The sequence below is a fragment of the Oreochromis niloticus genome, linkage group LG7 (genome assembly GCF_001858045.2).
Source record: "Oreochromis niloticus isolate F11D_XX linkage group LG7, O_niloticus_UMD_NMBU, whole genome shotgun sequence".
NCBI lineage: Eukaryota > Metazoa > Chordata > Actinopteri > Cichliformes > Cichlidae > Oreochromis > Oreochromis niloticus.
Genome location: NC_031972.2, coordinates 34,975,642 through 34,995,816, shown reverse-complemented (window position 1 = coordinate 34,995,816; position 20,175 = coordinate 34,975,642). Strand labels below are relative to the sequence as shown.

Genomic DNA, 20,175 nt, shown 5'->3' with positions numbered 1-20,175 from the left:
TTACTGGAAATATCATTTATACAGGTTTTCCTCATACTGGTGCGGAGTGTGCAGCTCACACCTGTCCACAGTAACGAGGGCAGCGTTCTTTTATTTCACCTGGATTCACTTTCTCATTGGTGCCGCCTCTTCGCTACTTGTCCTGAATCTTTTAATTCTTTTATTTGCACATGTGACCAGTCAGCATGACTGATATACAGTTTATTGGTTATTAGGCCTGCAGTTATTTCAGACTCATCGCTTTGTGGATGGTGTGACTTTAAAACAGGAATAATGTAGTTTGAGGTGAGTTCCTGAACCCAGGCTGCAGCTGCTTATTGTTTTAAATATGAAGCATGGCTTTGTATTTCTGTCTGTTTTCCAATGAAAATTAACACTAAAGTGACTTAATTTCTTTTTTTTGAGACTTTTAAAATCTTCTTTTATGTGTTAATGGGTGTAAACTGAATGCAGTCACCTCCACTCTACTGTAAAAAGCAAAGATAAAGTCACTGAATCTGTTTCCTGTCATGTGCCTCTGACAGACAGCCACAGCTGCCTTGGACCAAAATACCACCGGGGGAACCGACCCAAACAAGGGGACGACACCTACCTCAGCACCCACACGCACCACCTCTTACCTCCGTCACCTCCCTCCCACTCTTACCGCTCTGCTGAGGTGGTTCAACCCCTTCAGGGTTATTTTTGGCCTCTGCAGGGGTCGGCCTAAGAGGAGAGAGAGAGGGCACCCGAATGTTAGTGAGAGTCCTGCACTCCCTCAGCCTGTCCCGCCCTCGGCTGCTTTCTCCTTTCTCACTGTCTCCTCTGTGTTTTGTTTGCCCAGCACAATGACTGTAGGGAACATGGAGCGAGCCGAGCTGTTTGATGCCGGGAGCAAAGGTCGAGGCCTGAGGGCCGCCAAAGAGCTCAACACGGGGGAAGTGATCTTCTCCGAGCCCAGCTTTGCAGCTGTGGTCTTTGACAGGTACGGGTCTCCTGGTCGTTCTGGGTTTTGCATGAACACGTCTCAGGTGTACTCAGACTGTGGGCGTTGGTCACCATCTCAGGGTCATGACCTTCCTTCTAGACCTCCAAATTCTATGACATCAGCAACACGAAGGCCATCGAGGTGTCATGTGAACTTGAGCGGGACATAGTTCTGGATGCAATGTGAGGAGGCTCCAGCAGAAAGGATTATGACACCTTTACAAGGTTTAACGTTCAGGTTTTATTAATATAAGATTAGATTTATGAGTGTAACGCCTTTTAGCGTCACATATGGAACATAAAAAAGTTTGTGGTGGTTTGTTTCAGGTATGCAGTGATCTGCAGGTTGATTCTCACTGTTTAGTTTGGCCTCTGGAGACAGAAAACAGACCTGTCCCCGAAAATCTGAGAGGGACGGATGTTTGACAACACAGCAAAAGTCAAACTGGGACACGCAGGAGGCCAGTGCGACGTCATTAGGAACTGGATTGATGTGGTCTGCTTTGCTGGTTTTAGTGGTTTGAATAAGCTGCAGCCATTTGAGGTTAAAGTCGTTCCAGCTTGGTTTCTGTTTTTTGGCACCAAAGTTGAGAGTTGACCTTTTGACATAGACAATGAGTCTTGTGTCCAAATGTAGGTAAAAAAGAAAAAGATTAATTGTTTTGAAGATTTATCCATAAAATTTTTGGAAAACAAACATCCAGAGAACCAGTTTGTTTTTTCTGTTCCTCTACAAGGACATGAAATCTTTGATCTTTATTGAAACTATGATATATTATGATGAGGGCCTGTAACTGTAATTTCATACAAGAAGGTAAAAATATTTATGCCTTCATTAAATGAACTAAAGTTATTGGATCTCAGGATCAGGTGGGAGCTGATTCCTGATTTTTTGAGCTTTCTACATGTTTGTTTTGGTTAGTGATGATTTGCTGGTGGCTAAAATCAGCTGGTATTAAAGGGAACACTGGTTTGTTGATGTGCTAGAATACCAGACACAGATCTGGTAGCAGTGTTAGTGTTACAGCCTTATAAGAGCTCGTATCTGCAAGACGGCAGCTCACCGAAGCAGGCATGCACTGAGGGTTTCTGCACAGTGTAAGGCGGGAGCTGTCCAAAACTACAAAGAGACTGAGGAGGCTGTAAGTGGTGAGAGGCATTAACAAGGCTGCTTGGCGTTGTTTTGGACCGGCACAGAGGGCTGAATAAACAGTATACACAGACCTGCAAACTTCTGTGTGGTTTAAAGAATGATAAAGAAATGAGAATCAGGGAAACTAGAAAAACAGCTACATACCTTCATTATTCTCTGAGCATAGGAGCACTCCTCATCTCTGTGATTTTACCTATAACCTGTCTGTGTTTCTCTTTCAGTTTGGCCACCCAGGTGTGCCACAGCTGCTTCCGCCATCAGGCCAATCTGCACCGCTGCGCTCAGTGCAAGTTTGCCCACTACTGCGACCGAACCTGCCAGACCGCGTGCTGGAACGAGCACAAGCAGGAGTGTGGCGCCATCAAGAAGCTCGGCAGCGCGCCCAGCGAGAATATTCGGTAAGAAAATGTGCATGACAGAGACCTCTGGGTTTTCCCACCATCGAAAAATGTGCTAACATCTGAAATGTTTTTGCTTCCTGGATAAATAAAGTTTGTAAAAGAGAAGGGAAATAAACTTTGTATGAAAAGACCGTGAATGCTTGCAGACTTCACACATTCCCGGCAGTTAAGAGATGTTTACAGGCTGCAAAGTACCAGAAAGCGCGCTTAAACTAAGATTTATTAATACCAGAAGTGATGTTAAATGTGATAGTGCAAGGTTTGTCCAAATGTGCTCAATCTTGCTTTGTATTTGGTTACTACCAACAATCCCATTTATCTGTTATCCCTGGAAACCCACCAAATCACCTGTGACTCATCTCAAGCTAAGATTAGCATTGGATTTTGTTTTAACCACGTGCTAAATAGGTAAAGTTTCTTTTGGGGTGGGGTTCAATTGGGGTGTTCCAACCAACCCAATTGAAAAGCTTAACCAAAGTCTAAATGGGTCATTGGTGACCTGGTTAAAGCCTTTGCTGCTGTCATGATCAGTGGGTTGAACTTCCAGGCTCTGAGGCTAATAAATCAGCCAGGCTGGGGGTTTGTGTCACATGATTGTTTTAGAATTGTGCATCTACAACAAAATCCCAGCTATACCTGGAAACATTGCACTACATCATGCATTTCCTGCAAGGTTTAATGTCCTGGACTATAATCTGTCTGATATTCCCGGGAATCTTGGACATGGATGAATGAACCTTTAATTTCCTGTTTCTTCCTGCGACAGCTTGGCAGCTCGTGTGCTGTGGCGTATGCACAAGGACACGGGCATCGCGTCCGACAGTCAGCTGATCTCCGTTGACCAACTGCAGGAGCATGTGGCTGACCTGGCCGCCGAAGACTTTAAGCAGCTCCGGGCGGACGTGCACAAGTTCCTTCAGTACTGGTCTTACGGGACGAGGCAGCACTCTGTCGACTATATCTCACACATCTTTGGCATCGTTAGTGTTTCATCATTAATCACCAAATCCAACATCCTAGCCCTGCCTCTGCCTCTTCTTACCCTCCCTGCCAACTGTGTCTGTTCTTGCAGATCAAGTGTAATGGATTCACCCTGAGTGACCAAAGAGGGCTGCAGGCTGTGGGTGTGGGTCTTTTTCCCAACCTGTGCCTGGTCAACCATGACTGCTGGCCTAACTGCACCGTCATCCTCAACCACGGGAAGTACGTATCCGAGCTGCGGAGCACTGTTTCGTCATGAAATAAATCTATCAGGGTCATTTCATTAAAAAAAAACCCCACAACAATTAGAAAAAATCTTTGGTAAACTTGCTGAATGCATGAAGAATTTCATCCTCCTAACGCTAAGAAGTTATATATTATGTGTCTTTTGTGCTTGTGACGACTTAATTTACAGATATATATGGAGGCATATATTAGGGAAGTAAAGTACAGTAATAAAGCCAGAGTCTGGCAGGTTTAGTGGACCACACTGATACTTTACTTTAAACAGAGTGCAGCGTATAAACGTCTGACTGTCTCTTTTCTTTGCAGCCAGTCAGCTGTGAGCTCTGCTCTCCACTCTCAGAGGAGGTATGTTTTCCAGACGTTCACCACTCGGTTCGACATATGACTTGGCTTTAGTGAGAACACACAGACACACACGCCAGTGTTTATTCCAGCTATAACGCAGAACGCCACGTACACAGTTTTATTATCTTTCTGTTTTTCCTGTGAGGCTGAGGAAAAAAACACAAAAGTATTAGACTAAAAAACACCCAAAGTTGAGGTTAGAGTTGCAGTTCCTGTGATGTCCACTGGAGGCTCCCTCCAGAAGTGTACAAGTCCCCATAGACCCCTAATGTTAAAATTTACAACTTCACAGCAGAAATAAACATGTTTACAGCCTGGTAGAAAATCAGTTTTGATCTCTGTGGATAGTTTCCTCTTCATAGCATCTGTGCAGGTTTGGTTGCACTAAAAGAGGTTCTTAGATGTGAACTGCTTTTCCATAAGAACTTTTGCATTTTTAAGTTTTCGATTTAATAACACAGTGACTACAGGATCCACCTAAGGCTGTTAACCACTAAGATTGGGTATAGCTAAATATCCACGTTAGTTCAAATATAGTGTATCCAAACAGTAGCCAAAACGTCACCAGTCTCAGGGCTGCATTTGGTTTTTACCTTACAAAAGTACTTTGAGGCTGTTGTTGTGACTTGGCACTATCTAAATAAAATTGAATTGAACTGATAAACCTGCAAGTTATCCTGTGATGTGTCAAAGCATCAAAACCAAGAGATAAAGCAGTAAATGCTAACAAATCACCCAATAGGTTGGTCATTCATGTAAGCTTATGAGGAAGAAAATGCTCGTAAATGCTTGTTAGATATAAAAAAGTAAGCTTCTGAGAGACGCTCATAGCTGGTTTTGGTCTTTTCCTGGCTGATGATAGTACCTCTCTTATCATAATGATTATAAACGAGAGATCAACCTGCCCCATATCTCTAAAAGTACACTTGTATGCAGAGATCATAGTGGACATGGACTAATCGGCTTCCGGGATTCAAGATATTCAGATAGGTAACAAAGTCCAGTTTCCTCCACTGTAAAACAATTTACATGCATTGTGATGTCCTCAGAGTTTCCCTTAAGACGCTCGATAACCATCGTAAACCCTCACTGGGGTTTAAATACCTGAGACGTTCCACCACATGGTTTTAGAACTGGAGAAGCCTTTTGAATGAGAGGTGAAATGACTTCACGAAACTTAAAGAAGTCCAGTCACTTTCTTTCCAAGCTCCTTAGACTACCATGACCTGGATGACTGAGAACCTACACCATCCGGTCCTTCTCTGTCCCAGGATTGAGCTACGGGCTCTGGGGAAAATCCCTGAGGGGGAAGAGCTGACCGTGAGCTATGTGGACTTCCTGAACCTTTCGGCTGACCGCCAGAAGAAGCTGAAGGAGCGTTTCCACTTTGACTGCACCTGTGAGCACTGCAGCAAGCACATCAAGGATGACCTGATGACAGCGGTTGCAGACAGCAAAGTGCGAGGGCAAACATTAGACTGTTTTTAAAGTGTATTTTCAGTTGTTTTACCTCGACTTTTCTCTCTTTCTCTCAGCCATCTGCGGATAAGGTAAAGGAGGTAACGGCCTTCAGTAAGGAGTCTTTGGAGAAGATTGAGAAGTCACGCGTTGAGAGAGATTACAATGAGGTACACCACGCCCCTGTCAGCTTCCTTCAACCTAACCCTCTCTTGATGACTGTTGCCATGCTTTTGTTAACTCCTTCAGTCGAGTGAGCATCTCTCCTTTCCTCTCTCAGGTGCTGAAGTTGTGTTATGAGTGTCTGCAGAAGCAGGAGAATGTCCTGGCAGATACTAACCTGTACAAGCTGCGAGTGCTCAGCATCGCCAGCGAAGTCCTGTCATACCAGCGGTCCTTCGCCAAGGCAGCAAACTACGCCCACAGGATGGTGGAGGGATACAGGTTAGTGCTGATAATAGATTGTGTATCAGATCAACATAGCCGGCAGGTTTGGGGCTAGGGTCTAAAACCATGTGTGAAATGGAAGATGATGGGAACCACCAGGACTCTTCATAGAGAAACTGACTGAGGTCTTGATTGGGGAACAAAGATGAACTGGTTATTCCAACAAAGCTTCCCCTGAAGAGATTAGGGACAGCCATCTAAGTAGTACTTCATTAATAGGGCCTTTCTGTTAGAACAGCTGGAAGGATCCAGACTATTAGATCTGATGAGGCAAAAAATACAGTTTTGAGGTAAAACATCAGTCCCTGCCTGTAATCTGCTAAAACTATCCCTATAGTAAAGCATGGTGGTGGTAGCATTATCCTGTGTGGTTGCTATGTTAGTAACTTGGACAATGAGGCTGATGTAAACTGAGGAAAAAGTAAATATGAAATTTTAAAAAATAATATCTCTGGCGTGTACTGGGTTTGCCCCAGGACCTTATCCTGGCAGGATTTGTCCGAAACACTTCACTTAGATTGCGTCCAGGTGGCATACTAGTCAGATACCAAAACTGCCTCAGCTGCCTCGTTCGATGTGGAGGAGCACAACTCAAATGGTTGAAAACAAAGCCTAGGTTCTAACGCTTTTTTATCTGCTGCTTCTGAGCTTTGAAACAGTCCATCACTTCATAACAGATCTGCCCAAACATCAGCGCCTTTTAAATTAATGCTTGAGACACACTACTTCAACCTGGCCTGTAATCCAGCTGGAGCTGAGAGTTAATATAAAGTAAACCTACAAATAATGAATAAATAATTTAAAATATATACTCATTGCTTTAGAGTGTGTATCTAAAGCATCTAAAATGTCGATTTTGGATGACTTTTGCCCCCTTTGATTTTGTGAACAGGAAGTTGTACCACCCCAATAACGCCCAGCTGGGTATGGCCATTATGCGGGCAGGTGTCACCCACTGGCATGCAGGGCAGATCGAGGAGGGCCACAGCCTGATCTGTCAGGCCTACCGCATCCTGATGGTCACCCATGGACCCAACCACGCCATCACCAAAGACCTGGAGGTCACACTGCACTCACATGTTTGGTCTTTAAGTGCTATAATAAATTGTAAATTCATTGATTTCACTTCTTTGCGCTTTAGGGGATGCGCACACAGACCGAGATGGAGCTGAAGATGTTTAAGCAGAACAAGGCTGCATACCAAACCATGAGGGACGCCGCACTGAAGCACTGAACACCAGAAACCTCCTCCACCGCTGATGCTCCAATCCTAACTGTCCACTGACATGTACATACTGAATCCCCTAAAGCTCTGCAAACACCCCCTGAGCAGAGATTGATCTGATTGCAAAGCTGCAGCTTGTAACGCAATATGCTGCATGTATGTACAATAAAAGTGGAAATACGTGTCCTGTTACTACAGGCATCATTATTGTTTATCATTCAGTGTAAATTATATCTGCCTGAGTAATGCATCTACACAGCTCGCTGAGCAAGGACAAAGTTGACACTCCTGCTTCTTGTTGAAATACAGTCTTCCCCCAAAAATCCAAAACCAGTGGCTGAACTCACGGTTGCTACATCCTTTTTTTTACTTGTGTCTGTGGTTTAGCCTCATCATTTTTGTGTAATCTCACTGACAGACCAACAGACTCTTTGGAGGAGGAAATTCTCTTTAATAACTGACAGTTTTAAATCTTACAGCAAAGCGACTTTAAAAGTTAAACATCAGGTAGCTACAAAGTGAAAAATCACTCAGCTGAAATCCTGAAAACATGAAAAACTTCACTTTATTCAAAGCAGTTTTTGCACCGACACAAATTCTATTCAAAAGGGAAAAGACTGAGCAAGAAAACTGTATCAAAAGAGCTGGAAAGCATCAGCATCACGACAGATCACAGTGAGCCCTGAGAAGCACCTCTTCATGGGCGTCTGCATAGAGGTCAAAGGTCGTGCACTAACAGGGAGTATTGCTTCCGGTATTTCACCCTCATCGCTCCTTCCTTTTTTGTCTTTAATTTAAAACTCTAAATTCATAGAAACATAGAAATCTCTCTTTAAATAAAAGCAAATGTTTGAGATTCATTTTTAAATAAAGTCAAAAAAAAAAAAAAGAGGAGGAAATGAGGAGGTGTGAGTGTTCATAGCCGCCACACAGAGGAGACACACAGGACTGTATATTAGTGTTGCACGTGTAAAGTCACACATCAAGAGGACCGACAACTCTTCAGAATCCTCTCCTGAGAAGCTCCACCCCTTCTCCCTTCTCATTGGATGGCACAGAGCTCAGTGCTGGACTGATTGTGAGGCTCCTGCCCCCCCTCAGCGTCTCTGGGACTCCGGTCGTGCTCCTGCGTCGCCCCCTCCTGATCGTACAACCCCGGCGGCTCTAGGCTCTGCCGCAGCTCCATCAGCAGCTCCTTCCCGTCACTCGAAGGCAGGTTTCCAAGGAAGTACTGTGGCGCCAGCTCCACAAACCTACGAGGAATCACGACAGGCGTCAACAGAGATGCTTAAAGGTGATAATAATCAGCACTAAGTGACAACAGCATCTCAAAACACGACTCTTTTACACCCTCATCCTTCCGAGGCTGCTCGAGGCAGCTGAGAGAGTTGCAGAAGGTCTCATTTTTAAGTTAGACTATAATCTGCTCAGACACTGGGATTAAAAATGTTTTTCATTTTAATAAAGTTGCATGAAGCCACTTTTTTACTACATTGCAGCCGATCCGCAGCTTTAACTCACATCTGTGGGTGAACGTCAGAGGCGATGCGAATGCAGTTGTCGCGGGAGATGGTGAATTCGTGGTAGAGGACCCAGCTGGGGGGGTCGGGCCGCGGCTGTCGACACAGGTAAGAAGAGAAGGGGTGAAGGTGAGCCACGTGGCGGTGAGTTAGCAGGAGGTAGTTACCGGAGCCGTCCACATCGTGAGCCACCTGAGGAGGAGGAGGAGTCAGTGTTACACAAATTCACCAAGTTGAAGAGCAGAACTATGGGTAAAAATATTTTTAAAACGAGGAGCTTACTTTGAGGAAGAAGCCTGAGATGAGAGCACGCTTGATGTTCGTGCAGTTGTCTTGGCATCCGAAAGCAGGAGGAGAAACGGGAAGCTCTATCCGCTGCATCACCTCCAGCAGCTGCGCCCTGATCACTACAGCCAATCGCAGGGCGGCGTGACAGAGGAAGTTCGTCATGCACCAGGCCTCATCCTGATTGTCTGCAGTCATCACACACAGACAGGCCAGCAATCAGAGAGGGACCAGCAGAAGCAGTTATTGAATTTCAGGACTTTTTACCCAGAAAACAGTGAAAATGTTTTGGGGGGTTTTTCCTATAGGCTTCAACTTTATTAATGTCAAATACAGCATGGAAATGAGTCCACAGGCTGTTCTGTTAAATTTCTCTGTTTAATGGAAAAAAAGTTGCCTAAAGCTCCGGAAAAATATTGCAGCATCACTGCTGAGCACAGTACATCTGTGATGGAGGTTAAGTGTACGTACGCTCCAAGAAGGCATTATATATATTGATGAGAGTCATGTGATCTCCCTCTGTGTGCATCAGAGGCCTCCAGTGTGTGACGGCAGCCTCCTCTCTGCTGGGCTCTGCAGTGACGAAGCAGGAAGGAGCTGCAACAAGAAAACACAAAGATCAGATCACATGTTCTTTATTAAAAGAGTCAACGTAGAACGAATGTCTCTCATCGGGCTTCACTTCCTGTAATGCTCACTTACCCGTGAGCATCGCGGCTATTGTGAGCAGCTCGTCGACACAGTCGTACTCGCAGGCGGCGATCAGGGCTTTCGCCAGCGACGGCTCCAAGGGCAGCTCTGACATTATGATGCCGACCTCTGACAGGTTTCCATCGTCGTCCAGCGCTGCCAGGTAGTCCAGGTCCTCCAGGGCCTGCATCAGGGCCTCAGGGGCTGGAGGGAGGGGCAGAGAGAGGAGGGTATGAGGGTAAATCCAAACTACTACCACTCCACGAAGCACCAGACTCTAATGTTAGAGAGCTAAAGAAGACTGTCTCCTTAGCGTGGGTACAAACTTGTACCTCCTTCACTGTGCGCTCTGTGGCACAAAGGAGGTTTGTAAAAGGTCACCTGGTCTGTCCAGGAACTTGCACTGCCCCATGTCGGCAATATCCAGCCTCTTCAGCAGCAGCACCAGGTGGCTGAGGTTCTCCTCCATCACACCTGGACTGTGAGCCTCCGCCATCCCCTCTTCATACAGGGACTGGGAGTACAGACGGAGGCACAGGCCTAAAGGGTGTGAGAGAGGTCACAGTTAACAGCCATGGTGAAACACTGCAGGTCGATTTAAGTGACATATTTTCTGTAAACTCCTGTTTAAAAATAGTTCAAAACCTCCCAGAATTATCTAACGCGGCCAGCAGAGTGTGAAGAAAGATACAGAGCTAGGCCTCTCCCTGTCCATGTAATACCAAACATTACCATAAGATGGCAGCATGCAGTCTGCCCAGAGGAACTGCACTATAACTACATGGAAACTTTTATTGACGACTCTGTTTTACACCTCACAGTCACCTAAAGTTAAACCCATTTAATCACCACTGTATTCTGCTCATGTTTAATGGTCTTCTTTTACTTCTGTAGAACCAATCACTGATACATTTATGCTATCATATACATCCATCTGAAAGGTTTCTGGACTGTTTGCCCCTAAATCCTGCACTGAGCTTATTTTTTGAAAAAAAAAAAAAAAAGTTAAAATTTGTCGCTCCCTTTGCCTTTAATCAGTTGGTAAAATTGCATCTAAACTAAATCTCAGTGAGCTGTTGTCACTAAATCAATTTCAGGTCATTTGAAGTTACCCGGCAGCTGTTCAGGCTGATTATCACTGTTCAGCCTGGAGCGACTGTAAAAATGAGCTGTCCTGCTGCCTTAAAATGGTAGATACTGCAATACACCCTATGATCAAGCACTTAGTGACAGTGGAAAGGAAAAACTTCCTTTTAACAGGAAGAAGCCTCCAGCAGAATCAGGCTCAGGTAGGGGCTGCATCTGCTGCGACCAGCTGGGGGTGCAAATATGTGCAATTCATAGCTCAGTGGTCACTTCAGACTCTCAACCCCAAAGTTGAGAAACCAGCAGGTGACATCATGGCAGCTATGGACATCTTTTATTTACAGTCTAAGGGAAATACCAATGGAGTTTTATCTTTCAGTCTTTGAGCTGTGATTAGCTCAGTCAGTGCTTCATAACTCTTCAGCAAACTGTTTACTGCAGAAGAGTTTGTGTGGGAGGGAAACCTGAACAGATGGCGTACCTGGAAGGTGGCTGTTCACCCTCTGAGTGCGCATGTCGGCCTGGTGTTTGCTGATCGTCCTCAGAACCTGAGAGTTCGCTCTAATTTGTGGATTATAAACCTGCCACAGAACATCAATTAAATTCAAGCTCAAAAACAGGCCTGAATATGAGTAAAGTTTATTAAGTTATAATAAAAAGAATACTTTTCATGAAATATTGCTGTTAATACAAAAACATAAACTGACATTTTTTAGTTGGAGCCCCATGTCGATGACGTAGCGAATTCCAGGCAGTGAGAAGGACGCCTCTGCGAGTGCGTCGGTGAGGATGACTTTCCTTTTTATGCCCACACCTCCAGCTCCCACTGCCGAGTTGTCCTCAGAGCCGCCGTCCTCCCTCAGAGCTGATGCATCAGGGTCGGACTCGTAGATCCGCTGGGTAAGCCCACCCAGTCCGGCGTGGAGGGGGAGGAGTCGCAGAGCGCCGAGCTGAGGACTCAAAGCTACACACTCCTTCTCCAGCAGGGCGGCGCACTCTTCTATTTCCTGTTTAACAGAGAGGAGACAGGACACGATTAAATCCACTGAGAGGGTTTGATTAAGGGGACACGTTTTCATCACCAGGCTGAAAAAAAGCACCAACAGCTGCAGTTCCCCTGATGTCCACTGGAGCTGCAGCAGTGAGTCAGTCCCCATACACTCCCATGTTAAAGTGCCTGACATTAAAGCAGAAATAAACATTTACAATCTGATACATAACCGGTTTTGTCTCCATTGCTGATTTCCCTCTTGTTAGTGCTGTTGGTTCCTTTTGGGGCATTTCTCTAAAAATAAAACAGCGTCCACAAACAAACAAGCACAAAAAATCCTCACCTAGCTTGTGTTCTGTGAGGTTAAATGATGCTCCTGCCAAAGTTTGATGGTTTTAACTCTCTGATAGAAGACAGAGAAGTCAAAATATTCTAAATATAGAGCACACTTAACAGAGTGAACGTTTTTAGGTGGCCTGGTTTAATTTTGCACCTGTCCTTCTCTTCTAGTGTTGCTTCTCCAAACTGAGGACGAGCTGATTGTCACTTAGTGTCAATTTAAAAAGAAGTTGACACTGTTCCACTCCAGGTAATCCTAACTAAACCACCCTCGAGGGAGGCCAGGCCTCAACAGTGAGTGAAGGAGCAGGAGGTGTGGTGATGTTGACACAAAGGGAGTTTAAATGAGAGTCTAAAGTGAAGGTCAATATGTACAGAAAGCACATGAGGGATTTCTGCATATTTGTAGTTTCATTTGAGAAGGGACATCAGACACCTGCAAAGCCCCAGACGCATCTCAGGTGAAGCTGACCTTATTTCATTGCTCTGCAGGACAAAGGTGGTGAACCTCTACAGCTCAAAATAAAGAATGAAGATTGGTTTGGGCAATTTGCTTTGTGTTAAAGTGTAAAAACTAAACACCGTGTTAAAGGAATAAGATCAGGTGTGATTGTACCAACAGGCCCAGGTGTTGTTTACTTTGTTTGAACCAGAGATAGCTCAGTACATAGTGTGTTCGCCCCATTGGAAGGTCGGGGCGAACCTTGAGGTACCCCTGAGCAAGGTACCATCTCCACACACTGCTCCCCGAGCACTGGATTGGTGGCTGCCCACTGCTTCACTGAGTGAATGGGTTAAATGCAGAGGACTAATTTCCTACAGACTAATTTCTTTTGGGATTAATATAGTGTACACTATTATTATTATTAAATCAGTCTTTGGTTTAGTTTTTGTTAAATGATTAATGCTTTCCTTCATCTTAGGTTGTATTTAAATTATTTTCATGCCTGCTGATGTGCAGATTAATTTTAAAGATATTCTGTTACAAAAAACCTCGGAGGATTTACTTTCCTCTCCGTGGCTGTTTACTCGTGTACCTGTGCATTGGCCAGAAACACCATCACGTCTCCTTCCTCTCCTCTCCGGTGCAGATCCAGCACCATGTGACAGGCGACGGCGGTGGGTTCCTTCCCCGCCGAAAGCTCCCTGTACAGTGTCTCCACCTCCACATTCACAGTCTTCCTTTTCACTGCTCCACCCTCTTCCTCCTCCTCCTGGTCTCCATTAGCGGGCTCTGAGGGGAGGTTGTCCAGGGAGAGGTGAGGGATGGAGGGTCCCAGAAAGGTGGCGAGCCGAGGGGCGAGAGTGGGGTGAGTGAGGAGGACCACCCGGAAGTTGTCGGGCCTTTGGCGGCAGACGTCGCACAGCAGGCCAAGCAGCACGTCTGTGGGCACTGTGCGCTCCTGGAGCTCGTCCAAGACCACAACGCCGTACTGATGCAGCAGGGGGTCTGACATCATTTCCTCCAACAGCAGCGTGTCGCTGACAAACCTGTGGAGAGGGAATCAAAACAGGGCACGGGGATCAATCTCAGAGGAAACTAAAGGTGTACAGAGAATAAGAATTGAAGGTGAGGCTGAAGAAGAAAGGCCGAGGAATATTCTCATCCAGAACCAAAGAAATCCAGTGATGCAGAAGTTTAAACTTTAACATGGATCAAATTTTTCTTGCAGGTTCGTTTCAAAGACTTTTCAAAGGATAACAAAAGGAATAATTTGATACTTGCTTCCTTGTTGTGAGTTAAATGAGAACAGGGAACGAGATGCAGTAGCTCCGTTCAAAACAATCCTTATTTATCTTTCACCGAGCCTTTATGTAACCATTCGGTTCATCTAACTGAAACGAGTCGTTTCAGCTCCCGTCTTTTTAAGACCCCCCTGATTGATCACCTTCTAGAAGCCTGCAGAGGGGCAGCATCCAATGCTTATAAGATATACTGCTGGCAGCTGATCTTGAAAGCAGAAGAAAGACAATATCTAGTGTAAATACTGAAGCGAAGATTCAGAGCAGTCTGAAGTTTACTGCAGATGGATTACTTTTACTTACGATTACCTCATTGTTTGAAACTGAGAACGGGAAGCAGTGCTGCTCTGTTCTATGCACTGTGTGCCTCATTTTTTAAATAACATTATAATTCATAATAAAAAGCATTTATCTCAAAAATATATTATATCTCACTAAAGGAGAAATTTCAGAATAATCTGAATACTTTTTATTTGCCACTACAGAGATGAAATTACTTTGAACACAGCGTAAGATTTCAAAACGATCTAACCTGAGCATGGTGTCAGGCGTGCAGCCGTCATCGTTGGGCACTCTGTAGCCGACCTCCAGACCCAGGCTGAGGTCCATCTCATCGGCCACACGCAGGGCCAGACTCACCGCCGCCACCGAGTGAGGCTGCGAGCAGCACACGAGGCCATGAGAGAACTCGTAGGAGAGCGCATACTCCACGCACCACTGAGGAACCTGCAGTGAGCACATGGGGAGGACGGAGGTCACACGATGTTTTTAGACTTAATAAAGTTCTTCAAAGCCTTTAATTCAGAGTATACTTGTGCAACATCGTGAGGTTTTGGATGGACTGCTGTCATTTGGCTGTAAGCATTCAAATTCTGACTGCTGCTTGTGATTGGTTCTCTTGCTTGAATTTGCTCTCATCTGCTAGTCAAGTCTGCTCACTGAGCCTGCCATGCCTGCGACCAACCAACCACTGCCATGCTGCATGACCTCAGACACCACAAGAAACCAGTTCACAAGTCCCAAAACCTGCACCTGGCCTACCTTTAGTCGTCTTCAAAAGGTGCCGAAACCAGTGGGTGACATCACCACGGCTACATCCATCCCTTATGAACAGCAATAAAACTACCAACTGACGTGTCATCCACACGTGACCAAAGAGAACAAGCTGGGCCTTAAATGGAGCTTAAATCCATATTTAATCAAAGCTTTCATTTGATCTTAAGAGGAGGGGGAAGCTGATGGGGACCCAACTAAGAATAAAGAATTAAATACAAAATAAGCAAAATATTCAGACCCAGAATATACACAAATGTACCCGGTTAATCATTAATATACTGCAACAACATGGGAATAGAGCAGCTGCGAGGGAATTCAATTAATAAATCAATGGTACAGAAGTGGAGGTAGCGCAGTTTTTGGCTTTCCTCATATTCCAAAACGTGCTTTGTCTCTTCACTTTTACGGTCGCCCGGCATAATTTGCAGATGATATAGCTTGTAGCTGCTGCGATGCTTTCAACCAAAACATGCGCAGCTTGATGACACCATCAACATGTGCTATCGCGGTAGAGCGGTATAGTCAAAATCTTTACCGTTGGCAAAATTTATATCATTTCTACTGTATACCGTTTATACCTCCCACCCCTAACCCTTATTATACTTTTTTGTTCTTCTAAATTAAAACTTGAGGAGGAAATCAGGACTCATTCAACACTGAGTAAAAACAGAAGAAATTACTGACATACAGTGAGCGCACTGAGGGGCAAAGGTCAACGGGATAACAGCTATGTGACCCAGAATCAGGTTAATAAACAGACAGCGCAGATAAAGGCTGTAACACAAAAAGAAAGACAAAGTGATGGTATCACAGAAAACAGCCGATCAACAGAGACCGAAGGAACGAGCACATAAAGACTCACAGAGAGGTGGAGGAGAAGGAGGAGGTGGTGCTGGAAATGAGATCTGTGGGTGTTTCAGGACAGAATGAGTGTTCAGGTTACAGCACAGCACTGTGAGTCTATCACAGTGGTTTAATGGTGTCATTCATTAGCCTGTGGGTGGGTGGAACTATGGAGCAGGTATATAGATAACCAGATCATCCCTGAGAAACAGACCCAGCACAGAAACCACCTCCAGGCTTCCACTTGAGGCTGGCTCCAAACACGAGTCACGTTAAAAGGCGGGGTGTCAGACTGGACACGTACAGCTCAGTCTGATGTTAAATGAGTGAGACCAGTAAAACCACCATAAAGCACACAGGCTTCTAAACCAGCAAAACTCAAAACACAGTGAGAATTTACAAAGAAAATACCAAAAATCAGGCCTCATTTTTGATGCCAAACGTAGCTGTGGAAAGTGTAAGATAAAGAGGGATTATTTTGATGCGAGTCATGCAAAGCCTCTGTAGTAGAGTCCAAGAATGAAAATATGGATTAGGAAACTCTCTAAATGGGAGCAACTGGGAGGCAGTCACAGATCTGACTGGCTTTGTTACATTTTAGAAAAAAAAAAGTTTTCCTGTCTGTGGTTACCTGCGTACTTTTCCCAGACCCACTGGGCGCGCTCAGTAGGACCATGTTGTGGCTCTCAAGGTGCTCCAGCAGACTCTGCCTGAGTCGCCACACTGGAAAGCGCTGCCTCTCCTCCAGCAGGGCATAGTATCGCGAAGAAAAGGGCAAACCATCATATGGGTTCACCTCCAGGTCTCCCAGTCCTTCATCCTCACCTCCTCGACTTCCTCCGTCTTCTTCATCGTCCAGATCCCCGCTTAAGAGGGAAGACACGGACAGTGAGTCCAGAGCTGTGGAGGGCCGAAGTTGGGAGGCAGAGGCAGTGGATGGCTTTGCTGCCATTGGTGATGACATCATCAGCAGGTTATCTGAGATTCTTTAGATTACCTGCAGAGAGGAAAAAAAACAAAACAACTAAAGGTCACAACGAGGAAAGTTCACCAATTCCTGCAAAACCAGAGAGGAAGAGTCTGAGGGCCAAGACTACTTCCTGAGACTTCACAGGAACCTGCAGCATGTTAGGTATGTAGCTGAGGAATGCGCGTCTCCGCCCAAACGCCACCGTGGTCATCAGACAGCTGCAGCAAAAGCCTGCTGGGTGCCCGCTGCTTGGCTCACTTATTAATGTGTGAGGAAGACAGAGAAGCAGATAAGAGCAAAAGAAGAGGGAAACATTGAGGTAGGCATGTGCAGCGAGAGTTAAATTTTTAAACTATTTTTAGATCATGATCACGCCTAATTTCTCCAGCGGTCCTCAGGGTTTGACGAAGTCCAGTAAGTGCTCTGTATGGCCAAAAAACATCCAAACACACACAAAGCAAAACCAAAACCAGCAGGTGGAAGTTAAACAGATGACAGAGGCTGTCTACAGATTTTGCTTCATGTGCCACACCCTCCTCCCCCTCCCTTTCCCTCCTGCTGACCTGCGTCCCTCCCTGAGCGTCTCCTTTTTGTGTTTGTGTGGTTTCAGGTGTGCCAGAGTCAGACCAGAAGCACACCGGATGAGAGCAGCTCCATAATCAAATACTCAGCCCTGCCAAATGTGCCGGCACCAAGCCAAATTTATCCACCTGTGCTGCTTTTCAGCACTCAGCTTTTGTTGCTGCTTTCCCAGTATGCATCCTTTTCTATGCCTTCTTTATAGTCTCCAGTTAAGCCTCCCTCCCACCCCCCCAACCCCACCACCACCACCACCACCAATCTATCCAGACAGTACATAAATATATTTTATTTTATTTAAGCCTCTCTGCAGCTTGAGGACATGTTTTTCGATATGTACTGCATTATTAATTATCATTAAAAATTCCTCAATTACGTTAAGGTAACAAAAGCTACTCAGACCGCCTGGATACTCCTGCTCAGTAGCCCACCCACTTCTGTTTATGAGGGGCAACCAATCAGAAGACGACTTTATAAGATGAAGGAGGATTATTTTTTAATTTAAAGCATCCTCAACTACTCATATGCTCAATACATAGCTTGAAATAAGCAGAATGCATCTGTTTTTAATGAAAGATGAGAAACAGAAGCAGGTCATTCATGTCGATGTCTGCTTTCTTGCTCTACTCAGCTACTGAAAACTGTGTGGTTAGATGTGGCTGGTCTGAACCCATCATATGAGCCTCTGCCAGAGGGGATATTCCTAACATGCCATCTCAGTCACACAGAAGCTCCACCCACTTGTGTTTATGAGGGGCAGCCAATAATTAAGACACCCTATTAAAGAGAGAATAGCTAAATAAGCCCAGTATATAATAAAGAAGGATTATTTTGAAGTGTGACTCATGCAAAGCTATTCAATTGGAGTCCAGAAATAAAAATTTGGAGCAGAATAAGTGGAGAGGATTATCTAATATGAATCACTCATGGGTGGAGCCTACACCAGGTTCAGGTGTTAATGAAAACCACTGATTAGATTTGGATGACAAACAAAAGCCCTTCTCTTGTGACTCTACAGCAGAGACAGTGGAGTCTCTGTTTAGGAGAAACTCGGGTATAAGAGCAGCCTCTGTGAAATAAGCCTGTATCAGGGTGATGTGGCACCTTTCTGACCTTTAACCTTAATAAGCCTGACGAGTCTATTTAAGCAGACTAATGTCACAGCAGTCAGCCGCACGCTCCTCTTTTCTTATCTCTGAGAGCCATTTTAATGCCAACGGGTCACCTGACTTGGCCGAGAGGGAGGAAAGCCAGCACAGCAACGAGCCGTCACAGGTACGCCTTCTTACCTGAGAGACATACCGGCCGACAGGTGAAGAAGCCCCGCTGAACCAGCCCGCCCTCCGCTCCTCCTGTTGTTGTTGTCGGTTCAGAAACAAGCCGGCTTCACGTACCGGACAGCAGCGAGACAGAGACCGGGACAGACATCCGCTCACCGGCCCTCTTTGTGAATCCTCCCCGGGCCCGCTGATCTCCTCACTGCTAACAAAGATAACGATAAAGACGGAGGAGGAGGTGTCTGCGTTAGCTGCCAGGCGCCATGTTGGCATGTCGAGCTGTCAAAGCTCGTGTTGCTTTGAGGAAACCTCGGAGAGTTCAGAGCGTGACGGAGAGGCGTTCACGGAACAAGCTCGACATTTTTACTTTAGTAAAGACAGCCCAGTTAATATTTTCTTTCATTTTTTCCTCCCCTCCTACATCCCTTTATTTGTTTGTTTTTTACTTATGAAGAAATTAAAAGAATGTGTATTATTTGGGCGCAGCTGTGGTACCAAGGTCAGCAGGTAACTACGTCCCTCTGAGATCTGTGGCGCGACCCGAGACATAACCACGGTAATACAAGAAGAATTAAGATTATTAAAAACAAATGAATAAAATACTGAGTGTACAAAGTCACACAAAAAATGAATAAATGTCTAAATAAATAAAAACTAAATGAATGTTAGTTTTGATGTTTGGTGAGTAAGCTTTAAAAAAGTTTTTCTTTATGTAATTTTATATTCATGTGTCTGTATTTCATATATTTCTGTATTTTCATAATTAATGGTTTATATTGACTTATTTCAGTATGTATACACTGAATGATATATGTTTTAAATGTATTGTAACAATAATTTGTTTAATCCTGTATTTTATATGTTGATTATTTATGAAGATTTATATTTAAATATTTATTTATACATTTATTTTTGGCTTGATGCAAGTATTTATTTCTGTATCTGTATTTTAAAATTTGCTGTACTACACTGATATTTATCTAATATAAAGTATATCTATAGCCACATCCACTGGATAAGCAGTTTAATTAACTAATTTATTTATATTTTTGCACATATGTATTCCTGTATTTTCATATTTATTACTAAATCTTTATATTTCATCAATGAAATTTATAGTTCTATATCTATAATTTTTATAAATTTGGATATTTGGATATTTATGTATGTCAACATTTATTTAGGTTCCTCCACCTTCCTTTCTGTATTTATATATCAGTATTTTCTTTGAACCACGTTTTTTCAGTCATTTGGTCACAGGGCAGCTTTAAGGAGCCAAAAGAGTCAACACAAATTATATTTTATCAAAATAAATGTGCAATCTTATTATAATCTTTGACAAAAGTGATAGTGGCAGGAATATTTATCTGTTGGTGTGTGTGGTTTTTCCCCTCCTTCAAATCTGGAAAACTTTAACATTTATAAAAGTAGTGTTTGTAATTACCATCTGGAAATTTTCATTGATACATTCCCCAGCAGGGGGCAGTGTTTTACCAATGGCTGTGTTTAAAGGTTAAATATTTCTTTAGCTGATTCCTCTTCAACATGACACACACAAAAACAAAGGTTTTAAA

At 44.3% G+C, this 20,175-nt stretch overlaps 2 protein-coding genes across 3 annotated transcripts; one reads left to right on the top strand and one right to left on the bottom strand.

Moving 5' to 3' along the window:
- The first annotated feature begins 688 nt into the window (after positions 1-688).
- Positions 689-7,414, top strand: smyd1a (SET and MYND domain containing 1a). The gene is made up of 10 exons (XM_003440107.5): positions 689-964; positions 2,341-2,517; positions 3,287-3,500; positions 3,593-3,723; positions 4,054-4,092; positions 5,364-5,550; positions 5,628-5,720; positions 5,831-5,994; positions 6,890-7,058; positions 7,139-7,414. Exons 1-10 carry the CDS (start codon positions 828-830, stop codon positions 7,229-7,231), a joined length of 1,404 nt encoding a protein of 467 aa, XP_003440155.1. The 5' UTR covers positions 689-827; the 3' UTR covers positions 7,232-7,414.
- A 238-nt stretch (positions 7,415-7,652) lies between these two features.
- dqx1 (DEAQ box RNA-dependent ATPase 1) lies at positions 7,653-19,308 on the bottom strand. Of its 2 annotated transcripts, none has more exons than XM_005470557.4 (12): positions 18,614-19,308; positions 16,407-16,772; positions 14,409-14,602; positions 13,171-13,624; positions 11,511-11,810; positions 11,285-11,384; positions 10,099-10,257; positions 9,730-9,921; positions 9,499-9,624; positions 9,025-9,215; positions 8,744-8,934; positions 7,653-8,475 (listed from the first exon to the last, which is right to left on the bottom strand). In XM_005470557.4, the coding sequence occupies exons 2-12, from the start codon at positions 16,740-16,742 to the stop codon at positions 8,265-8,267; spliced, it is 2,454 nt and encodes an 817-aa protein (XP_005470614.1). In that variant the 5' UTR covers positions 16,743-16,772; positions 18,614-19,308; the 3' UTR covers positions 7,653-8,264. The 2 variants fall into 2 exon arrangements, with proteins under 2 accessions (XP_005470614.1, XP_013124014.1); XM_013268560.3 differs by having other exon boundaries at positions 16,407-16,641.
- Positions 19,309-20,175: the final 867 nt, after the last annotated feature.

Bases quoted from the DNA above. Each gene is read 5' to 3' on its own strand.
- smyd1a (XM_003440107.5), top strand. From the start codon at position 828: ATGACTGTAGGGAACATGGAGCGAGCCGAGCTGTTTGATGCCGGGAGC. The intron at 3,724-4,053 runs GTACGTATCCGA...TTTTCTTTGCAG, and splicing joins GTCATCCTCAACCACGGGAA to CCAGTCAGCTGTGAGCTCTG. The intron at 5,995-6,889 runs GTTAGTGCTGAT...TTTTGTGAACAG, and splicing joins AGGATGGTGGAGGGATACAG to GAAGTTGTACCACCCCAATA.
- dqx1 (XM_005470557.4), bottom strand. From the start codon at position 16,742: ATGATGTCATCACCAATGGCAGCAAAGCCATCCACTGCCTCTGCCTCC. The intron at 13,625-14,408 runs GTTAGATCGTTT...CCCTCTCCACAG, and splicing joins ACGCCTGACACCATGCTCAG to GTTTGTCAGCGACACGCTGC. The intron at 9,922-10,098 runs GTGACCTTTTAC...CCCTCCCTCCAG, and splicing joins CAAGTTCCTGGACAGACCAG to CCCCTGAGGCCCTGATGCAG.